The sequence below is a fragment of the Cataglyphis hispanica genome, chromosome 8 (assembly GCF_021464435.1).
Source record: "Cataglyphis hispanica isolate Lineage 1 chromosome 8, ULB_Chis1_1.0, whole genome shotgun sequence".
Classification (NCBI taxonomy): Eukaryota; Metazoa; Arthropoda; class Insecta; order Hymenoptera; family Formicidae; genus Cataglyphis; species Cataglyphis hispanica.
Genome location: NC_065961.1, coordinates 4,294,440 through 4,313,238, shown reverse-complemented (window position 1 = coordinate 4,313,238; position 18,799 = coordinate 4,294,440). Strand labels below are relative to the sequence as shown.

At 33.4% G+C, this 18,799-nt stretch overlaps 3 protein-coding genes across 5 annotated transcripts in view; 1 reads left to right on the top strand and 2 right to left on the bottom strand.

The window, feature by feature from the left end:
- Window positions 1-79: 79 nt before the first annotated feature.
- On the bottom strand, window positions 80-2,063 carry LOC126851330 (dolichyl-phosphate beta-glucosyltransferase). The gene is made up of 5 exons (XM_050595188.1): window positions 1,653-2,063; window positions 1,328-1,502; window positions 1,048-1,244; window positions 777-885; window positions 80-629 (listed from the first exon to the last, which is right to left on the bottom strand). The coding sequence occupies exons 1-5, from the start codon at window positions 1,713-1,715 to the stop codon at window positions 187-189; spliced, it is 987 nt and encodes a 328-aa protein (XP_050451145.1). The 5' UTR covers window positions 1,716-2,063; the 3' UTR covers window positions 80-186.
- Window positions 2,064-2,985: 922 nt separating this feature from the next.
- Window positions 2,986-4,386, top strand: LOC126851328 (GPI mannosyltransferase 1). Its single transcript, XM_050595186.1, has one exon. It carries the CDS (start codon window positions 3,120-3,122, stop codon window positions 4,293-4,295), a length of 1,176 nt encoding a protein of 391 aa, XP_050451143.1. The 5' UTR covers window positions 2,986-3,119; the 3' UTR covers window positions 4,296-4,386.
- An 11,744-nt stretch (window positions 4,387-16,130) lies between these two features.
- The window catches only part of LOC126851321 (irregular chiasm C-roughest protein), a 125,027-nt gene continuing 122,358 nt past the window's right edge, over window positions 16,131-18,799 (bottom strand). For 2 of the 3 annotated variants that reach the window (XM_050595159.1, XM_050595160.1), the window contains exons 13-14: window positions 17,825-17,954; window positions 16,131-16,261 (exon numbers count right to left, since the gene is read on the bottom strand). In XM_050595159.1, the coding sequence (XP_050451116.1) occupies window positions 16,163-16,261; window positions 17,825-17,954 (229 nt within the window). In that variant the 3' untranslated portion in view covers window positions 16,131-16,162. The remainder of the gene's footprint in view (window positions 16,262-17,824; window positions 17,955-18,799) is intronic. The other variant, XM_050595161.1, reaches the window with a different exon arrangement.

Below are 18,799 nucleotides of genomic sequence, written 5' to 3'. Positions count from 1 at the left end.
TATATTTATATATCTTTTGTCACACATGGTCTCTTATGGCACATGTACTATATAGAAATATTATACATAATATTCCATATATTATAATAATATATTTTATTATATAAAAACATTTTTACAAAAAAGATTAGGAAAGATTGATAGAAATAAAGAGTCTTCCACAAGTTTTTTATGCGATACTTAATATTATACTGTTTTGGGCTTATTTATCTTCCATGCGCCAATATTATATCTAAGCCAGATAAAAAATAAATCTTTGCCCATTTGCAACCAACTCCAAAACGGTGTTATTTTGGAACCTTCAATTTCGGTCCAATTTACTGCTATTTCAATTATAGGAATATTAAGCGTCCGTGCAATATAAAGCATTTCTACGTCAAAAGCCCAGCGTTCGACATGTAATGCTTCAAATATTGTCCTCGCTGATTTTCTTGTTAGAAGTTTAAATCCACACTGCGTATCTCTAATGCCTTTTACACACAACAACCAGACTAAAAAATGGAATCCATGCATAAGTAATAGTCGGAAGTAAGATCGCTTTGCGATTTCTTCTTTTTCTAAATGCGCTCTTGATCCACATATTATTGCATCCGATAATGCTGTTTTTTCAGGTTTGCTTATATAATCAACTAAAATAAATTTGTTACAACTAATAATCTAAGATTTGTAATTATATAAGAACAATAATAGAATTAATACTACTTAATGTAAATATATAATTTGTGGACAATATAATAATAGCAGAATAATTTTTTTTAATATTGACTGCAACTTACATCCTAAAACTTTTGTTAAACTCTCATCTAATTTTTTTAGATCACTGAATTTAGTAGCACCATCAGCATCTGCAAATAACAAAGCGCTGCCTCTTGCACTCAGCATACCCTTGAATCAAATAATAAACTCTTAAATTTTATATTGAAATATAAAGTTAGGTGTTAACTAGATCAAACAGCTTAATATAAATGATTTAGTATATATATATATATATATATACATATATATTTTATTTTTTAAAATTTAGTTTAATTTATCAAATTTACTAACTAGTCTTACAGCACCACCTTTCCCTCTATTTTTAACAAGATTTAACACTCTCAATGTGTTATATTTTGATGCATAATTCTGTGCAACGTTCACAGTTTTGTCTGTGCTGCCATCACTGACTACTATCACTTCATAAGTAAAATCAGATTCTGCACGTTTTTCTAAATATTCCAAACATTCATCCAACATTGCTGGTACTATTAAATAAAAATAAAATTATATATGTATATAATATATAATATATAAAATATAAATAATACATATGTGCAGTGAATCTTACATCTCTGCTCTTCATTGTAAGCAGGTATAATGACACTGAGATGTACATTCCAAGGATCATGTAATGAAGGGAACGCTTCTCTCATCTCTGTTTGGTAGTTGAAAAAGAACTTTTCACTTTCATCCCTCCAAATTTTGGGATACTGTTCACTTGTTATATATATTGTTATACAAAACTAAAACAAACATTTATATTTTTATAAAAACAGCATTGTATTCATGATTTTTATATAATATTGTAGAATTGTTCCTTAAATTATATGCAAGATAACATTATTTGAGAAAAAAAAATGTAAACAAAACAGGGAAATAATTTCGATACATACCAAAATTATAATAAATATAGCCAGTGATATTCCGTAATAGAGTAGACAGTCTAGTGATAACATTTTGATACCGGAGAACACTTAAGAATTACGGAATAACAAATAAAAAATATATCGAAAATAACATGCATATCTATTTTCCTTTCATTCCAGTAGCATATCATAGCATATGTCTATATGTCAACGTCATCCATATGTCGGTCTGTTCGTTTTAGTTGCAGTTTCTACTCTGTGAGAGATAAAGGAACAAATCTCGCGCATGCTTAGTAACGCAATAAAAAGAGAGAGAGAGAAAGAGAGAGATGATATTGTGAAGTGATCATCTCCTCTCACGTCACCATTTCTTTCTGCTTACATAAGATCGTATAATGTTACGTGTTCTCTAAAAAGAATTTGTAGAATTATATTGTTCTGTATGACGACTGTCGATCCCTGCAAACAACTTGCATGCAAACTGCAAAAGTGTTTGAAAGGTTTATACAATTTGCTCTATTAAAGAGAGAGTATATACAAAAAAAATATTACATATTCCTAACCTTTTTTCTCTCTTGAGAAAAAATATTGACAAGTTAGATAAAATCACAGAAACTATATTTTATGTTAATATATATTTAATTAAAATAATAATAAACATACATCTTTGAATTTTACTACAAGATGTATTATAGAAAAATATATTTTTCTAATTTTAGATAACGTTTATCAACCTTCTCGTTGTCAAGAAATACTTGAAGAAATAAGAAAGTGTTGCATAAAACATTCATCTATCTCTACTGTTTGTGATGGCATAGATACTTCTAAGCGTTACGAGCATAATACTATTGATTATGTAAGTTCAATATATATTTTAATTAAATATACAGTCTTATTTACAATTAAAGAGAAAGAATTAAATATAATTATATTTTAATAATTGTAGAATATATGTTGTATAATTTATTTTTAAATTTTGTTTTAGCGACAAGTTCTAAGATAGACAATGTCTAACAAAACAAGAAGACAAGTATTGGGCAAGAAAGGTTTTGCATATCGTCATCCAAATATCTTTATTCTTACGGGTGTAACAGTTTCTATGTGTATACTCTTCAGCAAACCTCTTTATGATATTTTTTTTGCTGAACCACCAGTACAAGAAATGAAAATTTCTCGTAAAATTTAAATTTGTACAAATTAATTTTTGTATAAGTTTAATTAATTGTATAAGAATGGAGGCAGTAAAAAAAGCAAAAGAGAGATTGAGACAATATCCAATTCTGATAACTCGATGCCAAGAATCAGCATCAAGATACGCATCTTGCGTGTTAGCGAAATCCAACTTAGAAAAAAACGCTTGCGCCGCAGAATTTAATGAATTGAAGAAATGTCTTGTTAAAGCCGCCGCGAGCAGTAATACAAGATTATAAACAAGCTTGGAACTCAATTATTGAATATCTGTGAATTTGATTTAATGTCGTACCTTTTAACTATATGAGAATGAATATCATATACAATAAAGTAAATAACTTGTCATTTACGTCACACTGTCTATTGGCGTTTGTTATACGATTAATCTTGATACTATATGCCAATTTTCACGACAAGTACTTCACTGTACCGTATACAGATGTGGACTATAAGGTATTTACTGATGCCGCTAGGCATGTAATAGATCAACAATCACCGTTCGAGCGTCATACTTATCGTTATTCGCCGTTTCTAGCTTGGTTCTTGACACCAAACATCATATTATACAAAGACTATGGAAAGATTTTATTTTCTATAATAGATATATTGATAGCAATTTTGATTAAAAATATTCTTGCTCGACAGAAATGTAATGAGACTCTAAAACATCTCTGTGCACTCTTGTGGCTCTACAATCCATTAACGTTAGTGATCTCAACGAGAGGTAACGCAGATTCGTTGGCTGTTTATTTAGTTATAATCACATTAGATTTATTACAGCAAGATAAAGTTATACTGGCGGGATTATTTCATGGGATATCCGTGCATTTTAGATTATATCCATTGATGTTTAGTTTACCCATGTTCTTATCCTTATGTAAAAATAATCGTTTTCTGCCAAACAAGAATCAATGGATACTTATGTTGAGTTGCGCATTTTCACTTGTTACACTGACAATCACGGGTTATTATTTATACGGCTTCAAATTTTTGTACGAGAGCTTTCTGTATCATTTAATGCGTAAAGACGTAAGACACAATTTTTCCGTATATTTTTACATGCTTTATTTATCTGCTAATCAACCTCAGGATATAATTCAGAAGCTCGTTACTTTTTTGCCGCAATTGTTACTATTGTTGACGTCGTCATATTATTATTCGGAAAAATCTAAGTTGCCATTCGCTATGTTCATCCAGGCGATAATCACGGTAACATATAATCCAGTGGTAACTTCTCAATATTTCTTCTGGTTTTTATCCTTGTTACCACTCTGTTTGCCAAATATCAAAATGAGTCTTTGTAGAAGCACATGCCTGATATGTTCTTGGATTTTAAGTCAGGCTATTTGGTTGTTAATTGCTTATATGCTAGAATTTCAAAGCTTTAATTCGTTCAATTTTCTTTGGATATCTGGTCTGTTATTTTTTGCTGTTAATGTAAAAATTTTAGTTGATATTATCTGTCACTATAATTGCTGATTATAAATATGTAGCATTTATCTCATATTTGAGATATTAATCTTTGTATGCTTGCAAGAAATAAATTAATTTGAAAAAACTGTATTTTTATTATTACTCTTTTCTTATGGAATATTTTGACAAACGTCCATCTTTTATTCCACATTGTCTTAATGAATCAGTACTGAATACATAGCTTTCATTTCAAAATTAAACAGAATTAAAGACAATATTTAGGATAAAAAATGATAGATTGTTCAAAAGACTTGAATTTATTTAAGTTTTAATAAAAAAGCACATATTATATCTACAAGTCTGATTATTTATAAAGTATCACTTTCATTAGTCTACGCGGTACTTATATCGGCGTTAAAAATATCAGACGAGTTATAATGATTCTTAATTTTATTCTTTTGCAGGAATACAAAATACTTATTTACAGATAGCTTCATAAAGTAATAGTGGTAGATTCTGAAAAGGAATGTAGATATATTATTAATAATACAATAATTGTAAATCTTACTATAGTAATCTAGATTAACTGTGAGCAAGAGCATCTCTTGGATCATCTTCCGAGATATTTTTTTCATTCGATTCGATTGTTCTAAGCGGCTAAATATTATGATGATAATATTATTGGGTCATTTCTTGTCAAATTGCACGAGTAATGATATGCAAATAATTGCGTTGAAATTTTATTGCAGTCTCTATCTACATATCCGCTCAGATCATTTGATGGATATAAATAAAACAAAATCTTTTTGGAGAAACGCTTGAGAAGTGCGTATCAACTTTCTCTTTTACATTATCTAACATATATTTGCTAATTTAATTAAAACATGTTATTTATTTCTGAATATCACTACGTTTGATTTGTGTATTGGTGTCGCATCAATCACTCTTAATTATTTCACAGAAATGTGCTCTTTTTCGGCGAAATTTTTGATGACACGAAATGGCCCAATGGACACGAGTCGAAAAACTGAAATAGATCTTTTTTATTTTTTATATAACTACGGGTTTTTACGGCGGAGAGATGATGATGAAGTGCAACATATAAAAATAGCATTATTTTCTTTCATTGCTTTCATTACAGTTTGCTCAACTGTGTGCTATATGAAGTAATCTATTTTATTTGTTCTCTCTCTTTCTCTCTCTCTCTCTCTCTCTCTCTCTTGAAATATGTGTGGATACACACATCTGATCCTCGTCAAACACTTGTGCGCGAACATTTATACGGGGATCAGTCGGATAACATCGAGGTAAAATTCCGGATCGCGCAGGGAATGACAGTACAGGCCACCGATCTCGAAGCAATTAAAATTATAAATAATTTCCATTTTGCCCCTGCGGGACCCGGAAGTTACGTTCGAGAAAACGTTTTATATTATTCACAAACCGATTCTTCGTCTCGCTAAGCCTTCCCTGAAAATCATCGACGATAGTATACAAAGGAATCGTATGATTATATACGCGAGAGATGTAGAAGACTATACTCGGGCAAATATGGCAACGAAAGTCTTGTTTTTCGAGGCACATACATGGAAAAGTGCAAATTCATCTTGTTTTTCGCCGCTCGCATAAAGTCATTGGCTTTGAAAGAAATATTTTCGCGTGCTAGATTAAAGCGATATTAACGAATCGTTTTTAAGCAAGAATAATCTTGACGAATTCAGCCTGCTGTATCTTTTTCAGAGATCGAACGAAAGCTTTGTAGATACGAAACACATAAATATATTGCATTTTTTCATCGATACATCTTTTTGCGAGGATTTGTTTAGAGTAATTGTGACATTAAACAGTAATATTTTCCGAGAATAAAGACAAATAATATATAGTCGATACTTTTTAAATAAGTTTATGATATTTATTAAATATGCTTATTATTATTAAATACGCAATTACTCTTGCGACTCTACAAAAGGATGTAGCGATGCATATTTAACGTGCTTTTTTAAGAACCTTGGTTGACTCAGGATCGTTTCTAGCTGCTTATTTGCGACGCTGCAACATTAGTCGCATAAAGATTATCCCGTTTCATCTCGACCTTGTACAAAATGAGAAATGCATACAACGTTACGCGGAAGCGACATAATTTCCAATATATCGACGCATCGATAATTGCGCATTGAATAAGGAAAAATAAAATTAAAAAAAAAAACAGCATGCTGCAATATCCGAGGTATTAGTCAAGAAAAAAAAAAAAAAAACATATCAAGAACGAAGGGAAATGTCAGACTATGGGCAGCTATGTTATGGCAGATATTTAATATAAAATATAATAACATCGGCGATGTATATATACACACACACATTATTTTCTACAGAAAACATAAAATAAACGGCACTATAATATATTCTTAACGATAAGTACGTAAATGATAAAATATACTCTAAATAATAAAAAATAATAATAATCATTATTATAATTATTTTGCACAAATATATGCGATCATCAATAAAATATAAAATGTACATCACATATAATAATAAATTGGATATACATATATTGCTCAAGCTGTAAAATCATATTGTTAGTAAAAATTGCATTTAATATATCAATAGATATTACATCCTCAGAATGTGATTGGTGCAACTGAAAAAAAAAAAACATTACTTTAGCTATACATATACATTAATATGTTTATTTGATTTAATGATGATATATAATCATATATATTTTTTAAATATACCTATAACAATAAATAGAGTCAATAATATTAAATAGTATATTTTGGGAAATAAATAGATCGAATTTTTAAAGAAATTATCAACTCATTAAATATGATATTTTTACAAAAAAAAAATTCATTATATAAGACAAAAATATTTAATTCTTAGGTAACCGAAAAATTAATATCTAGAGTTGCACCAGTGTCATATGAAAGTATAATATACGTGTAAAATGGAATAATTAATAAAATAATAAGAATAATTAAAGCACTCAATGAACGTGCACATTAATCATGCGATCATGTACAGGATGTATAACTCAGACAATACACGTAACGTAAAATAAAATCTCTTTGGCTTTTTATACGATTGAAATGCGCTCCGCAAATGTATGTATAGGGTGTATCAAAAATTGCACACGTCTTCCCAATGATAATTCCTTTTGCGAAGTCGAAAATGTGATTTTTGCACAAAAAAAAAAAATTGGATTGCACGTCATTACTTATCACAACATATACACTTTAAGCACATAATTGCTCTGTGGATTTAAAGGTTTATTAAAATTTTTAATTAACAATAAGTAGAAAAGATATCAGCATTTGCTATCTACTCGCGCGTGCTTGATGAAGCTTAATCGTGAAAAGATCTCTGTTTAACAGGATTTCCACTTATGTATTTACGTCATTGCAGCTCGTGCTTCGCTCCCCTCCCCCCACCCTCGTACGTAAAATAAGGAAAAGAAATTTTCTAGATAAAAATTTCGTAAAGACGAACATAATCTAGATAAGCTGAGGGATGATATCTATCGGCTCTACTGTGCAAGAAACATTGAAAATCGAAAGGAATAGATCGTAGTATTTTTTGTACTTACACTCTTACGATAGTATCATGCGTGTGTAGAGAATAAACCTGTATTTAACGCGCGGTTTCGATCGGATTCTCGAAGGCCCGGTTTTAATCGTAAAACGAATGAGAGAAACGTACATTATCTATACTGGGATGAAGAATTATTGGCACACTGTCATATCGAGATAGATTGACTACTTTGCGCTGTGTAATAAAGTTCTCAGTCACACTCACGTATTAAGAATATTTTTGCAATAACGTATCTGTAATAACGATAAACACTAAAGTCCGCTCGATATTGGACACAGTTGTCATGGTAGTTTTTATTTCATCTATATTATATTGTTTCCAATATACGCATACATGGTTTGTTGATCACACATCTGTTGATATCAACGTTTAATCAGGGACTCGGAACCGGTAGAATTTCGCTCATGTCAATTTGTCAATCTCGCGGAAATTAAACTCATCGAAAATGCACCGGTTTCAATCCTTCGCGTTTAACGTGTCGGAAGCACGCTATTGCAAAAATTTCTTCACTCATTCTCTCTTTTGCTCTCATTCATTCTCTTGACTCGTTTCTTTAACGGAAGATCTTGTGCAAACGTTGCGTGTAATCTCTGTTGGCGTCTCTCTTATGCTTATCTTTTTCCTCTTTTGTTTATCTTTTTAAATGCTACAGGTACATGCGAGGAATTCGGAATTCAATCTTAATTTAATGGATAGCGGTAATTGCAATCGAGGCTCCACGAACGAGTAATGGACGTGATATGTTACATATATTCGAGTTTGTGTTGCGGCTGACGTACTTTTAATTGAACGCACGTCATTTCAAAACAAAATTTATTTTCACGTTTAAACATTTACTTGAAATCTCCGGATTTAATTGTAGTAGTTTGGCGTCGCGACGGACAAAAATCTGGATATTTCATATGTTCTTACTTTTCTTTCGATAAAAAGCGAACTTTTTACATATTGATAAAAAGTTGCAACGTGAACGCTTTCTCTCCACGGTTGAATCTGTAATGAATCGAGATATGTAATTCATATTTTCCATAACTTTTCATAAATTATTCATGCTTTCATTATTCTGAAGAGAAAAACTGATCGAACGGGGTTGGCTTTAAGTTCGTTGAAACTAAGAGAAAATTCACAAAATTTGACAAAACGAAAAAATGATAATTCTTTGCTTATTTTGTTTAAATACCGCTCTCACCTTCAAACGAACGATAATTTCGCCATCAATATAATATATGTTTCCAAATTCAGAAAGTACAAAAGTCGCTACGATATAATAAGAATAAATTAACTGATTAAGATTATCAGTTTAGAAGTTACGGTAGTCAGTCAAACTTGATCCAAAAGAGACTTCGAGAGCTCGTTCGCTACAGTGTGTATAAGGTCTCCAACAAAGATTCTTATACTGTCGAGTAGAGTAAAAAAATTCGTATATCATCTTACACGAGTATGTTTCTGCTTTTACGAGAAAATTATCTACATCTGTATAATAATCTATAGTAAATATCGGCAATATCAACATTCGAGTATATAAGTAATGAGTAGTGGATATGTTTCGCGGTATGTAAATTATAAGATTTGAGAGTGTGTTAATCGAACATCGGCATCAGATCATGGTGCAAAAATTCTTTTGTACGCTATACATATATATGATGATTTGTCGGTTTAGATAAATTGTGCATATTTAACATTACATGCTGGTCGATCATTGAGGACGCATTTATCGGGTCTTTTTGTACAGCCTCTATGACGTGGTTTTTCCGAATACGTTTGTAAATCCGTTGTTCTATTAATTTATTTTATTAATTAATCATTTCTAAAGTTATTTGTAAGCATGAAGATATATATTGATTGAATTAAGAAAAATTAAATTTTTCTAGGAAAAGTATTATGTCAAATGTTTTTTTTTTTTTTTTAAATAGTTATTCAAGAAATTCGGAAGGACGCATTTTAATTGCAATAATTTTTATGAAAAAAAATATCTAACAATAAGTGATAAATTATATTTTTTCCTTCTATAAAGTTTCTTTTTCATTTATGATTGATGCTTTTTCTAAAACGGTAAATTTTTTTTTTAGAGGAGGGGGGATAAAATGCTCGAGTATCACGAAACGAGAGCAACTGATGCATCGACGTCGATTACTTGTTCCCGAGCACGCGAGAGTCGTTCCTAAAGTATTAAAATGCAATCAATTGCGTTGAATGCGTAATCAACCTGACAGAGTTGATTTCCTTTGAAAAATGATGACAACACGCACACACACGTACGGAAGATACAAACAATAGAATTATTGCCCGGATATTAATACGTTTGTTTTAATTCCCCGCTTTCCCTTCTTCCATCCGTAACAATGGCAATCATGGAGAAAAGGCCGTGGAAGAAATGTAGCTTTTTCTGAAAAAGAATCTTTATAGTACCGTTGAAACGAATGCGTTCTCGTCCTAGTAATCTGATTCCCTTTGAAAAATGATGACACACACATACGTGCACACACACGCATACACATACGCAGAGGATACGTAACATAGACTTTTCGCAAAGATATGGCTACGTTTGTTTTAATTTTCCGCTTTTCTTTCATCTATCCGTAAGAGTGGCGGCCATGGAGAAGAGGCCGTGGAAGAAATTTAGCTTCTTTTTCGGAGAAAGAATCTTTGTAGTATCGTTGAAATGAACGCGTCGTTCGTCCTAATAATTGAGCGAAAGTGATCATTCTGAATCGGGATTCGCACTTTCAAAACGATCAGCTGTGAGATCATCCCGTCGTCGATGTCGAATGACATCCGTACGTTCCATATATGTTCTGAGAAAAAGCTTAACATCGAGAAAAATATGGGGGTATATATTATCTCCTATGTATCGTTCAGTCGAATTCGAAATAGATTATATTCATGTATCCACGTTGTGCCACGTTTACACAGCAACTCGCGGTAGCACACAAAGAGAACGCTCATTCTCTAAAAAGTCACTTTCCCATTTACGAATTTTGGCCGGCTCGGTCCTTTTTCGTTAATACTCGCGATTAAGACGAGGGGGGAAAAATCGGACGTATTACCCTAGAAAGGCATACTCGCTTTATTCTCGACATTTGACTGGCTCAACGTAATCTTTTAACCCTTTAACGCCGTGCGTTTATTGATTTAATTTACATTTTAATTAATCCTCCTTTGATTCCCTCGGAATTTAACGTGTTCATATAGTCATAGCGCATAACTTTGAAGCTTACTAAAAAAAAGAAGCCATAAAATTTATATGTATACCACACTCATTTTAATGCATTAATAGTCAAAATTCTTGAATTTTGTGATTCGCAAAATTGTAATATTTTGACGTTAAAGGCTTCATAGTATCAGATGGACTAATAGGTATATTTTGGAATTCAATACAATTAATTGATACAAAACATATACGTGTAATTTTTATCTGTCAAACGTAGAAATAAATTTTATGATGTATGCCATTCTGAAGTCCGTTCCGATAAATTATTTACAACGTTTTGCTTCCTAACGCAATTTTGAACACGCTTTCGCTCTTCGTGCGGATGAATAAAAACGACCGAGTCGGCGGATAAACTTTGCGTAATAGTAGTAATAGGCCATAATTCCTAGTCGTAAAGTATGAAAAGTATCAACAAATTTGAAAAATCCCCGTCCATCTCCCATTTAGGCAATAATCTTCTTTCGTTTTGCGAACGAAGGATCGCTCGCGTTCGCTAAAAAGGACGCTTACATTGCCTAGGAATTTGACAACAACGCGATTGCGCCACCCATTAGAAGATTCCCCTCCCGCCCGCCCCCCACCCACCCCGTTTCTTGACTAAAAGGCGAAGAAATTGATATACAATTCAATTAATAATTGACAGATAACCAATTAATACGTATAGGATGGTCCTACGGCAGAGAAGGCGTAAACTCCTAAGATTTCAAACGACATAAACTTTTCTAATTTTAACATCGCCACATGGACCATCCAGTACATTGATTGTGTAGTTACTTCTCGCGTTTTATACCTCTCTCTATGTTTTTTCTTTCTTTTTTTTTCTTTTTCCGCTATATAATAGAAATCGTATGTATCTGTATGTACGGCATCTCGTACCGAATGCATTCCCGATGAAAATCTTTACATCCGTGCTTCCTATCGTCTGTATACATTCGGCATCCGAGAGTACCACTTGCAAGCACGAGATACTTGTGTATATGCATTATTCATCATTCCACATGGCACGTGGTGCCTTCATGTGTGCGGTCAAACTGAAGGTTTCGAAATTTTATATAGCTAACAGTAACATCTCGGCATGAACATTGTACAGAATGATCAAATGTCGCACGAGAAGCGAAACCCCTCTCGAGATAGATGATCCGCGAATCCCCTGTCAACGATCTGCGTCGACAAAATCGCATTTAACTGTCACATCTACACAAAGATAAATTCAGTATTAGAATAATAATCTGAAAATTTATGTTACATACATGTAAAAAAGAAAGTACAATATGATTTGATACATCAGAAAAGATCAATTTCAATTAATATTTTAAGTCAAAAATTTAAAGATACTTAGATTGCAAAGATCCTTTTTACGTGGATGCAAACAGTTAAAAAGTATGTACATTCGATACTTTCAGTGCGTTGATACCACTTAAAGTCCTCCTTATATTGTGATTTCGCCGGCGCGTCATTTGCTTCGAAGGAAAAGTCACGATCGTTTTTATTGAAAAATAAGCCATATAATTTTTTCGTCAAGTGTTTGCGAATTCTCGAGATACGGCTTTCTCTCTTTTTCTCTCTCAGGACGATTATATATTTCTTCGGAACAAAACATCTGTCGCGGGGCGCTTCTCGTAGAATGTGAAATACGCACACATAGTGGTTCACAGATACAAAACTAACTAAATCTTATGAGATACGGTGAGCAATAATTCCAGATATGTACAGAAGTTATGTTACAGACGTTATAATATAAAGATATTTCCCGACGACACGAATGTCGTGTATTCGCGGCCTGGAATTTTAATTTCTCAACGTGCGACGATCGTTTAATAATAATTTCCCTCCTCCCTTCTCTTTCGACGATAATAAGAATCGTGTCGAGAGTTCTTCGCGTGAATTAATCATGATATCCTCATGAATACACAGAATACGCACGGCCCAGTTTGTAATATGTGCAGCCTCGTTTTTGAAATTCTCTTAATAATTGATAGGCTACCCTGTTTCGTTATCATTATGAATGGTATCTTTCATGTCCACTCTATATAGCTCGACGTATTTTTCAAGATACATTTCTTCTCGGTCGCACTAGAATAAATCGAGGATTGATCGCGCCATAAATCGTTATCGAGGAATAAGATTCGCATTACCTGATAAGCCGTTATAGATTATTAAATTTAAAAATTAAATTTGCTTAAATATTTCAATCTGTTGGCAACGCATTTCCTAAACAATATATTTTTATTTAGATTTATAATTTTTAAAACTTCTCAAATTCTTCATACATTAAATATACCTAAGAAAAAAGAAATAAAAAAAGAGTCAAATCGTATTTAAAAAAAGTTTTTGTGACAGTAAAATGAATAAAAAATTGTAAGAATAAAAAATGGATTTATCAAATCATTCGAACCTTGCAATCCTCGGTAACGAGCCAGGGCATATCGAAGCGAAAAGGTCATATGTTGGAAAAAAAAATAATTTAATGCATTATGAGAATGAGATTACGCGCAGATTTAGTCACACGCTTTTGTTCTTTCCTTTTTTGGGGAAAAGAAATGCGCGACGAAACTGCAACGCCGTGGAAAACACGCGCCGTTTTGTATTCTTCATTAGGTTTTTTCATATATATGTTTTTTCATATATATGTATATATAATATCATTTATCAATAGATATTTACACGAAGCCGTCCCATTCCGCGCGAACGAGCTTATTTCAAATAGAATTCGCTTTCACGTAGTGCCGTCAAACTATATATAGGCCCTATGCTCATATTGACAACAGGTGTATAATATATTTATATATTTATATATATATATATATATATATATATATATATATATCTAATGATTTTTCGCTATCTATTTTACAAATGCGAACAACCGCAAAACACACGGTGATCGATTCTCTTCGCGCGGACTTGCGCTATTTACTATCTGTCCGTCGCACGTGGAACTTGAGGCCGGAGGAAACGCGAAGTCACGGACTTCGGAAAGCCACGTGACCGCCGCGACATCGTCATTAATCCTTAAAGTGCGCCCTTAATCTGCGGATGCTGATAATCTCTTATAAGCTAATCTGTCAATTATTTTTTCCTACAAATACAAAAAGGCAGCGCGACACAGTAAACATCGAAGTGGCAGCCGAAACATTCTCGTTACATCAGGAATGGGTTTACGCCTGACGTTAGTTGCATTTATTTTCATGGTGAGGAGCTCGGTAGGTAGAGCGGTTATCTGAAAATCGATAGATTCGGATTCCATTCTAGCCACTTTGCAAATGAAAAAATATATTTGAATGGGATTAATATCTTTCCGTGGTAAAACAAACCCATTAATATATAAAATTTTTGCTGTCAATTAAAAAGAAAGCATTGTATAGGAAATCTATAATGAAACTTTGATGTTTGTGACGTGTGTAATATGAACGTCGAAAAATCTTGGACGTTACATTACGGTAAGAGTCCAAAATAGAATTTGCAACGATAAAAAAACTTTCTATTTTTATATTTAAATTTTGCAAAATATATTAAAAAAATTTAAATAATATATCATATCCTAACTATTGTGCTAAGATCATCTAGTATATAAAAATAATTATTATGAAAAAAAGGCTATTATTATCTCATTTTTAATGAGAGAATTATCACGTTGTGAGCGTCAAATGTAAACCCGGATTGAGTTTGCGTTTCTTGCAGGAAAATCTACACGATAAAGCTTTCAGCCTTAGAAATTATTCTCGACATTTCGTGAAAATAATCGCATGTCTCATATTCGGCTACCACTGCGACAACAACAATTCGCGACGTGATTCGTTCGGACTTTTCGTCTCTCTTGTTCTCTTTTTCGTCGCTTTCCGCTCGAGCGAGTCTTATTAAATGCTTATTATATAGAAGATTTAAAGTATGTCAATAGAAGATTGTCGATACCGAGTGGTCTGTTTTCGCCACCGACCGAAGTGAGTACCTTCGATCCACGAACCCAACCAACATCGCCACCCCTCGTACTCGGGAATACTGTACAAGAGCACATTGCACTCTCATGGCGTTCTTCTTCCTAAATCTAATCTTATTGACCCAAAAAAAAAAGAGTATATCCGTTCCCTTCGATATCGGCGTCCCTTCCGCACCGGCTATTATGTGTCTTTTTAGCGTGTGTTCACCACCACAGCGAGATAGTTTGATTTCAAATATAATCCTAACGCAAGCGTATCATTAACATGAGCAAACGCTCATTGATGCATTTACCTTCCTAGTTTTCGCGAGAGAGCCTTCGTTTCATCTTGAGTCTTTTAATTTTTCCGCCTTCATCTCGTCAGTTTACGCGAAATCGCTGAACCTCGTCAGCGCAAAGGTTAGATACATCTTTACACTAAACGACGGTGGAAGATGTCTTTCTATCGTTGTTCGACGAAGCTTGAGGCAGATTCCACGCACCGAACGTTTCCCGCGCGTCTTTCCAATCAACATTATCAGGAACGTATTTCATCTCTTGATAAGTGGTCGCGGTTATTTCATCCTGAACGCGTGCGGAGGAGCCTGGTCTCAGAATATCGACTGTATTTTGCGCCGTTCCTCCGTAATTTTTTCTTTTCGTCAGCAGTCTCGTCGTAACGTCTGGTCGCGTTTTCCGCAAAGTCACGTCCGATTCCCATGGGCTACCAGAAGACCTGGACCAAGTTCTGGACGCGTCTATCGAATCTTCACGTTCATCTCGATGATGCCAGACTCTCTCGTTGATCCGCTTACTAATCTCGTGTTGGAAGTCCGTGTGACGTTGCCGCACGAGTTCCTGATGATCTCTGCTGGCCGTTCGCAATTGCCGAAGCACCAACTCGATATATTTGAGCGCCTCGCCGTTCTCGGCCATTCGTTGTGCCCGGTCCGTGGCCCCACCGTGACCTATACCGCCCCGCGACCCTCGTCCTAGAAGTCGCTCGCATTCCACATTGTAATGTTCCGTGTTATAGCGGATCCCATCGTAGCGATATTGATTTCGTTCGGATTCGTCAACGAGGTGTCGCGGATCGCACGTCGTCGAGCGTGAATCGAGCATATAGCGGGACGTCCCGAGGACACGGCCGAGTTCGAAGGTAGTTTGAGTTAGGCCCGAGTATCGACGGTTCTAATTCGGATAGATCCCCTGGCCTCATACGTGCGTCGCTAACGTGCCCACCGCGGATGTGCGCTTCACCGTCGCCATGGCACCGTTTGGACCGCCGGTGATATAATGCGCTGACAATGGGGCCTGCAAAATAGAAAAGAACATGGATACTGAATTATTCGATAATTTAAGCCTTCGCTTTTTATATAGACATATTACTTTGTGTGTAAGTGTGCGTGTATATGTTCAAAGATATTTTTCGTTTCAAATTTCAAAAAGGTGTTTACTAATATTATTAATTATTATTTGGGTTTTTTACAAAAATATTTTACTATAAAGTTATATAATATAGATTATAAAAAATGCAATAATAAATAATTCTTTTAGTTCCGTTCTTCCTTGAGAAATTTTGCGCCAGTGATTCGCGTATTTATGAAGATTGGACTTTTAATTCAAGATCATTAACTTTATTTAATTATTGATTAAATTAATAATAATAAAAGATTTTTTATTTAATTAAGATTATTTCTATTGTAAATGTAAATTAATAATAATATATTAGTTAATTAAAAATAAAAATAAAATTGTATATATATATATATATATATATAATAAATAATTTAATTATTTTAATAAATTATGTAAGTATAAAACTATCATCGGTATATTTTCACATTTCATATAACATTTACACTTAATTACATCAACTTTTTAGAAATGTATAACAGACATTCCACAGCTAATATTTTCATCTATATCCATGTGATAAAACATTAAATATTCCAAATATTGAATTATACAATATGAACTATGCAAGCGAAAAAATGGCACTAATTATATCTTGACTTTGAATTTTCAGGATGAATTAATTAAATTATATTTTTTAAGAAATAAAAAAAGATTTGTGAAATTATACGCAATGTAAAATTTACATTATTATATTTTCATATAATTATGAAGAAAATTTTGAAGCTTGTATGTCTCGCTAATAATTAACCATTACATTGTTTTAAATGTGTATGACTTTATCACTGGTTTATACTACTGTTTTATTCAATAGCTCATATATGCTGCATCATCCGTTTTTCTTTCATCCATTACTTCGGGTATAATAAATCTGAAATGCCTGGTTAAATAAAAATATAAATAAAAAATAATAAATCATTATTGTATAAATTTTATCAATTATTAAAAAGTCAGACGATTTAGAAAAAGATAACAAATAAATCAATTTGTTTAATCCATGCACATCTTTCCAAGCTAAAAAGTCATATTTATATTTTCTTTAATACCATGCTTAAATATCTTGAGATTAATCCAGACCGATAAAACTCAACCGTGATTCGAATACGATTTACTTTTTTTTTTTTTGATTATCAGATTTTTAATTCTCTTTTTTCTTTCGCGAAATGCTTCGGATATTTACGTCTTATGCGAGAAACAGAGATAAAACGAGGCAGAAACAATTTGAAGCGGGAATACATGCGATGGGGGAATTGGCCATACGGGGAAGGATTAGCGTTGCAAAATAAAAATAGTGCGCGAGCAGCTGCAATGGCTTTGCAATATTGACAGCTTGCTTCCGATCTACTCCAAGCTACACGAAGCTCCGCAACACTCTGGCAGAGTTCGAGAAGGGGGATCCAGCCGGCAATGTTTAGGAACTACGTTTAGGAATTTGACATACATTCAGCATTGTGTACCAACCTGCGGGCCAGCGCCGTTCAAGGTATTCAAGCTATTCATTCTCATTGCCTGCGTGTACGGTGGCGGTGCCGGCGTGACTCCCGGCACGGCTGTGTGCGGCGCGTGTCGGAGCTGCTCGGCCGCTGACATTCTGTGTTCGTTTGTAAGAAAGAAATGCAGAGTTAGTGAGATGCGGGAAATCAGACTTTTCCTCGTGTCGGAATTTATATCAGAGAGAGAGAAAGAGAGAAAGAAAGAGAAAAAAGAGAGAAACAGAAAGAGAAAGAGAAACACAGAGATATAAGCAGTAATTGAATCTGATGACCTACAGAATCGTTATAGTTTCGGTTGTATATACAGGAGCCTTTATGTGCATGTGCTTATTATTAGTGTCAACAAATCTATATAATAATTCGTAAAATTGAATATGTAAAATTTACTTGAGTTGTAACATGCTGTGAGTTACTACTCATTGTCAGCATTGTCCACCTTTTTTTCTGTTGCTATAAATGTTTCTAACTTCAACTTATAAATATCTAGATCTTGTACTTGTTTTCGTTTTCTAAATGTTTATAAAAAATATATTTAATATATTGAGATATTTTATATAATTGATTTGATGCAGAGATCAATCCACATTAGGTAAAAAAGAGGTAATATGCGCGGACCGAAATTGAGCTACTTTAAAAGAGTAAATTTTCAAGTTTCAGTTACCCAGGCTTATCGTTGCAAATCGTTTCTCTGCCTGATTTCTGTACCTTTCTCTGTTTCGAAGGAAGAGGGATTTCAGACAGACTTCTCGCGGTGGAGTCGGTCAGCTTTTGTTCTATAACGATGTTATAAGCGCGCACCTGAATTGAAACCGTAACGAGTTCGCTCAGTTTCGGTCCATGAACCGAAACTAAACTTCAAAAGAGAGTCGCATCGTCCCGATTCGTATTCAAGTCTGTTTGACTCGGAAATAGTTTCGGGTCTGAATTGAAACAAAACACGTGA

Coding starts and splice junctions, on each gene's coding strand:
- LOC126851328 (XM_050595186.1), top strand. CDS start 3,120: ATGAGAATGAATATCATATACAATAAAGTAAATAACTTGTCATTTACG.
- LOC126851330 (XM_050595188.1), bottom strand. CDS start 1,715: ATGTTATCACTAGACTGTCTACTCTATTACGGAATATCACTGGCTATA. Junction 1,245..1,327: donor TTACAATGAAGAGCAGAGAT/GTAAGATTCACT, acceptor TTTATTTAATAG/TACCAGCAATGTTGGATGAA. Junction 630..776: donor TTTAACAAAAGTTTTAGGAT/GTAAGTTGCAGT, acceptor AATTTATTTTAG/TTGATTATATAAGCAAACCT.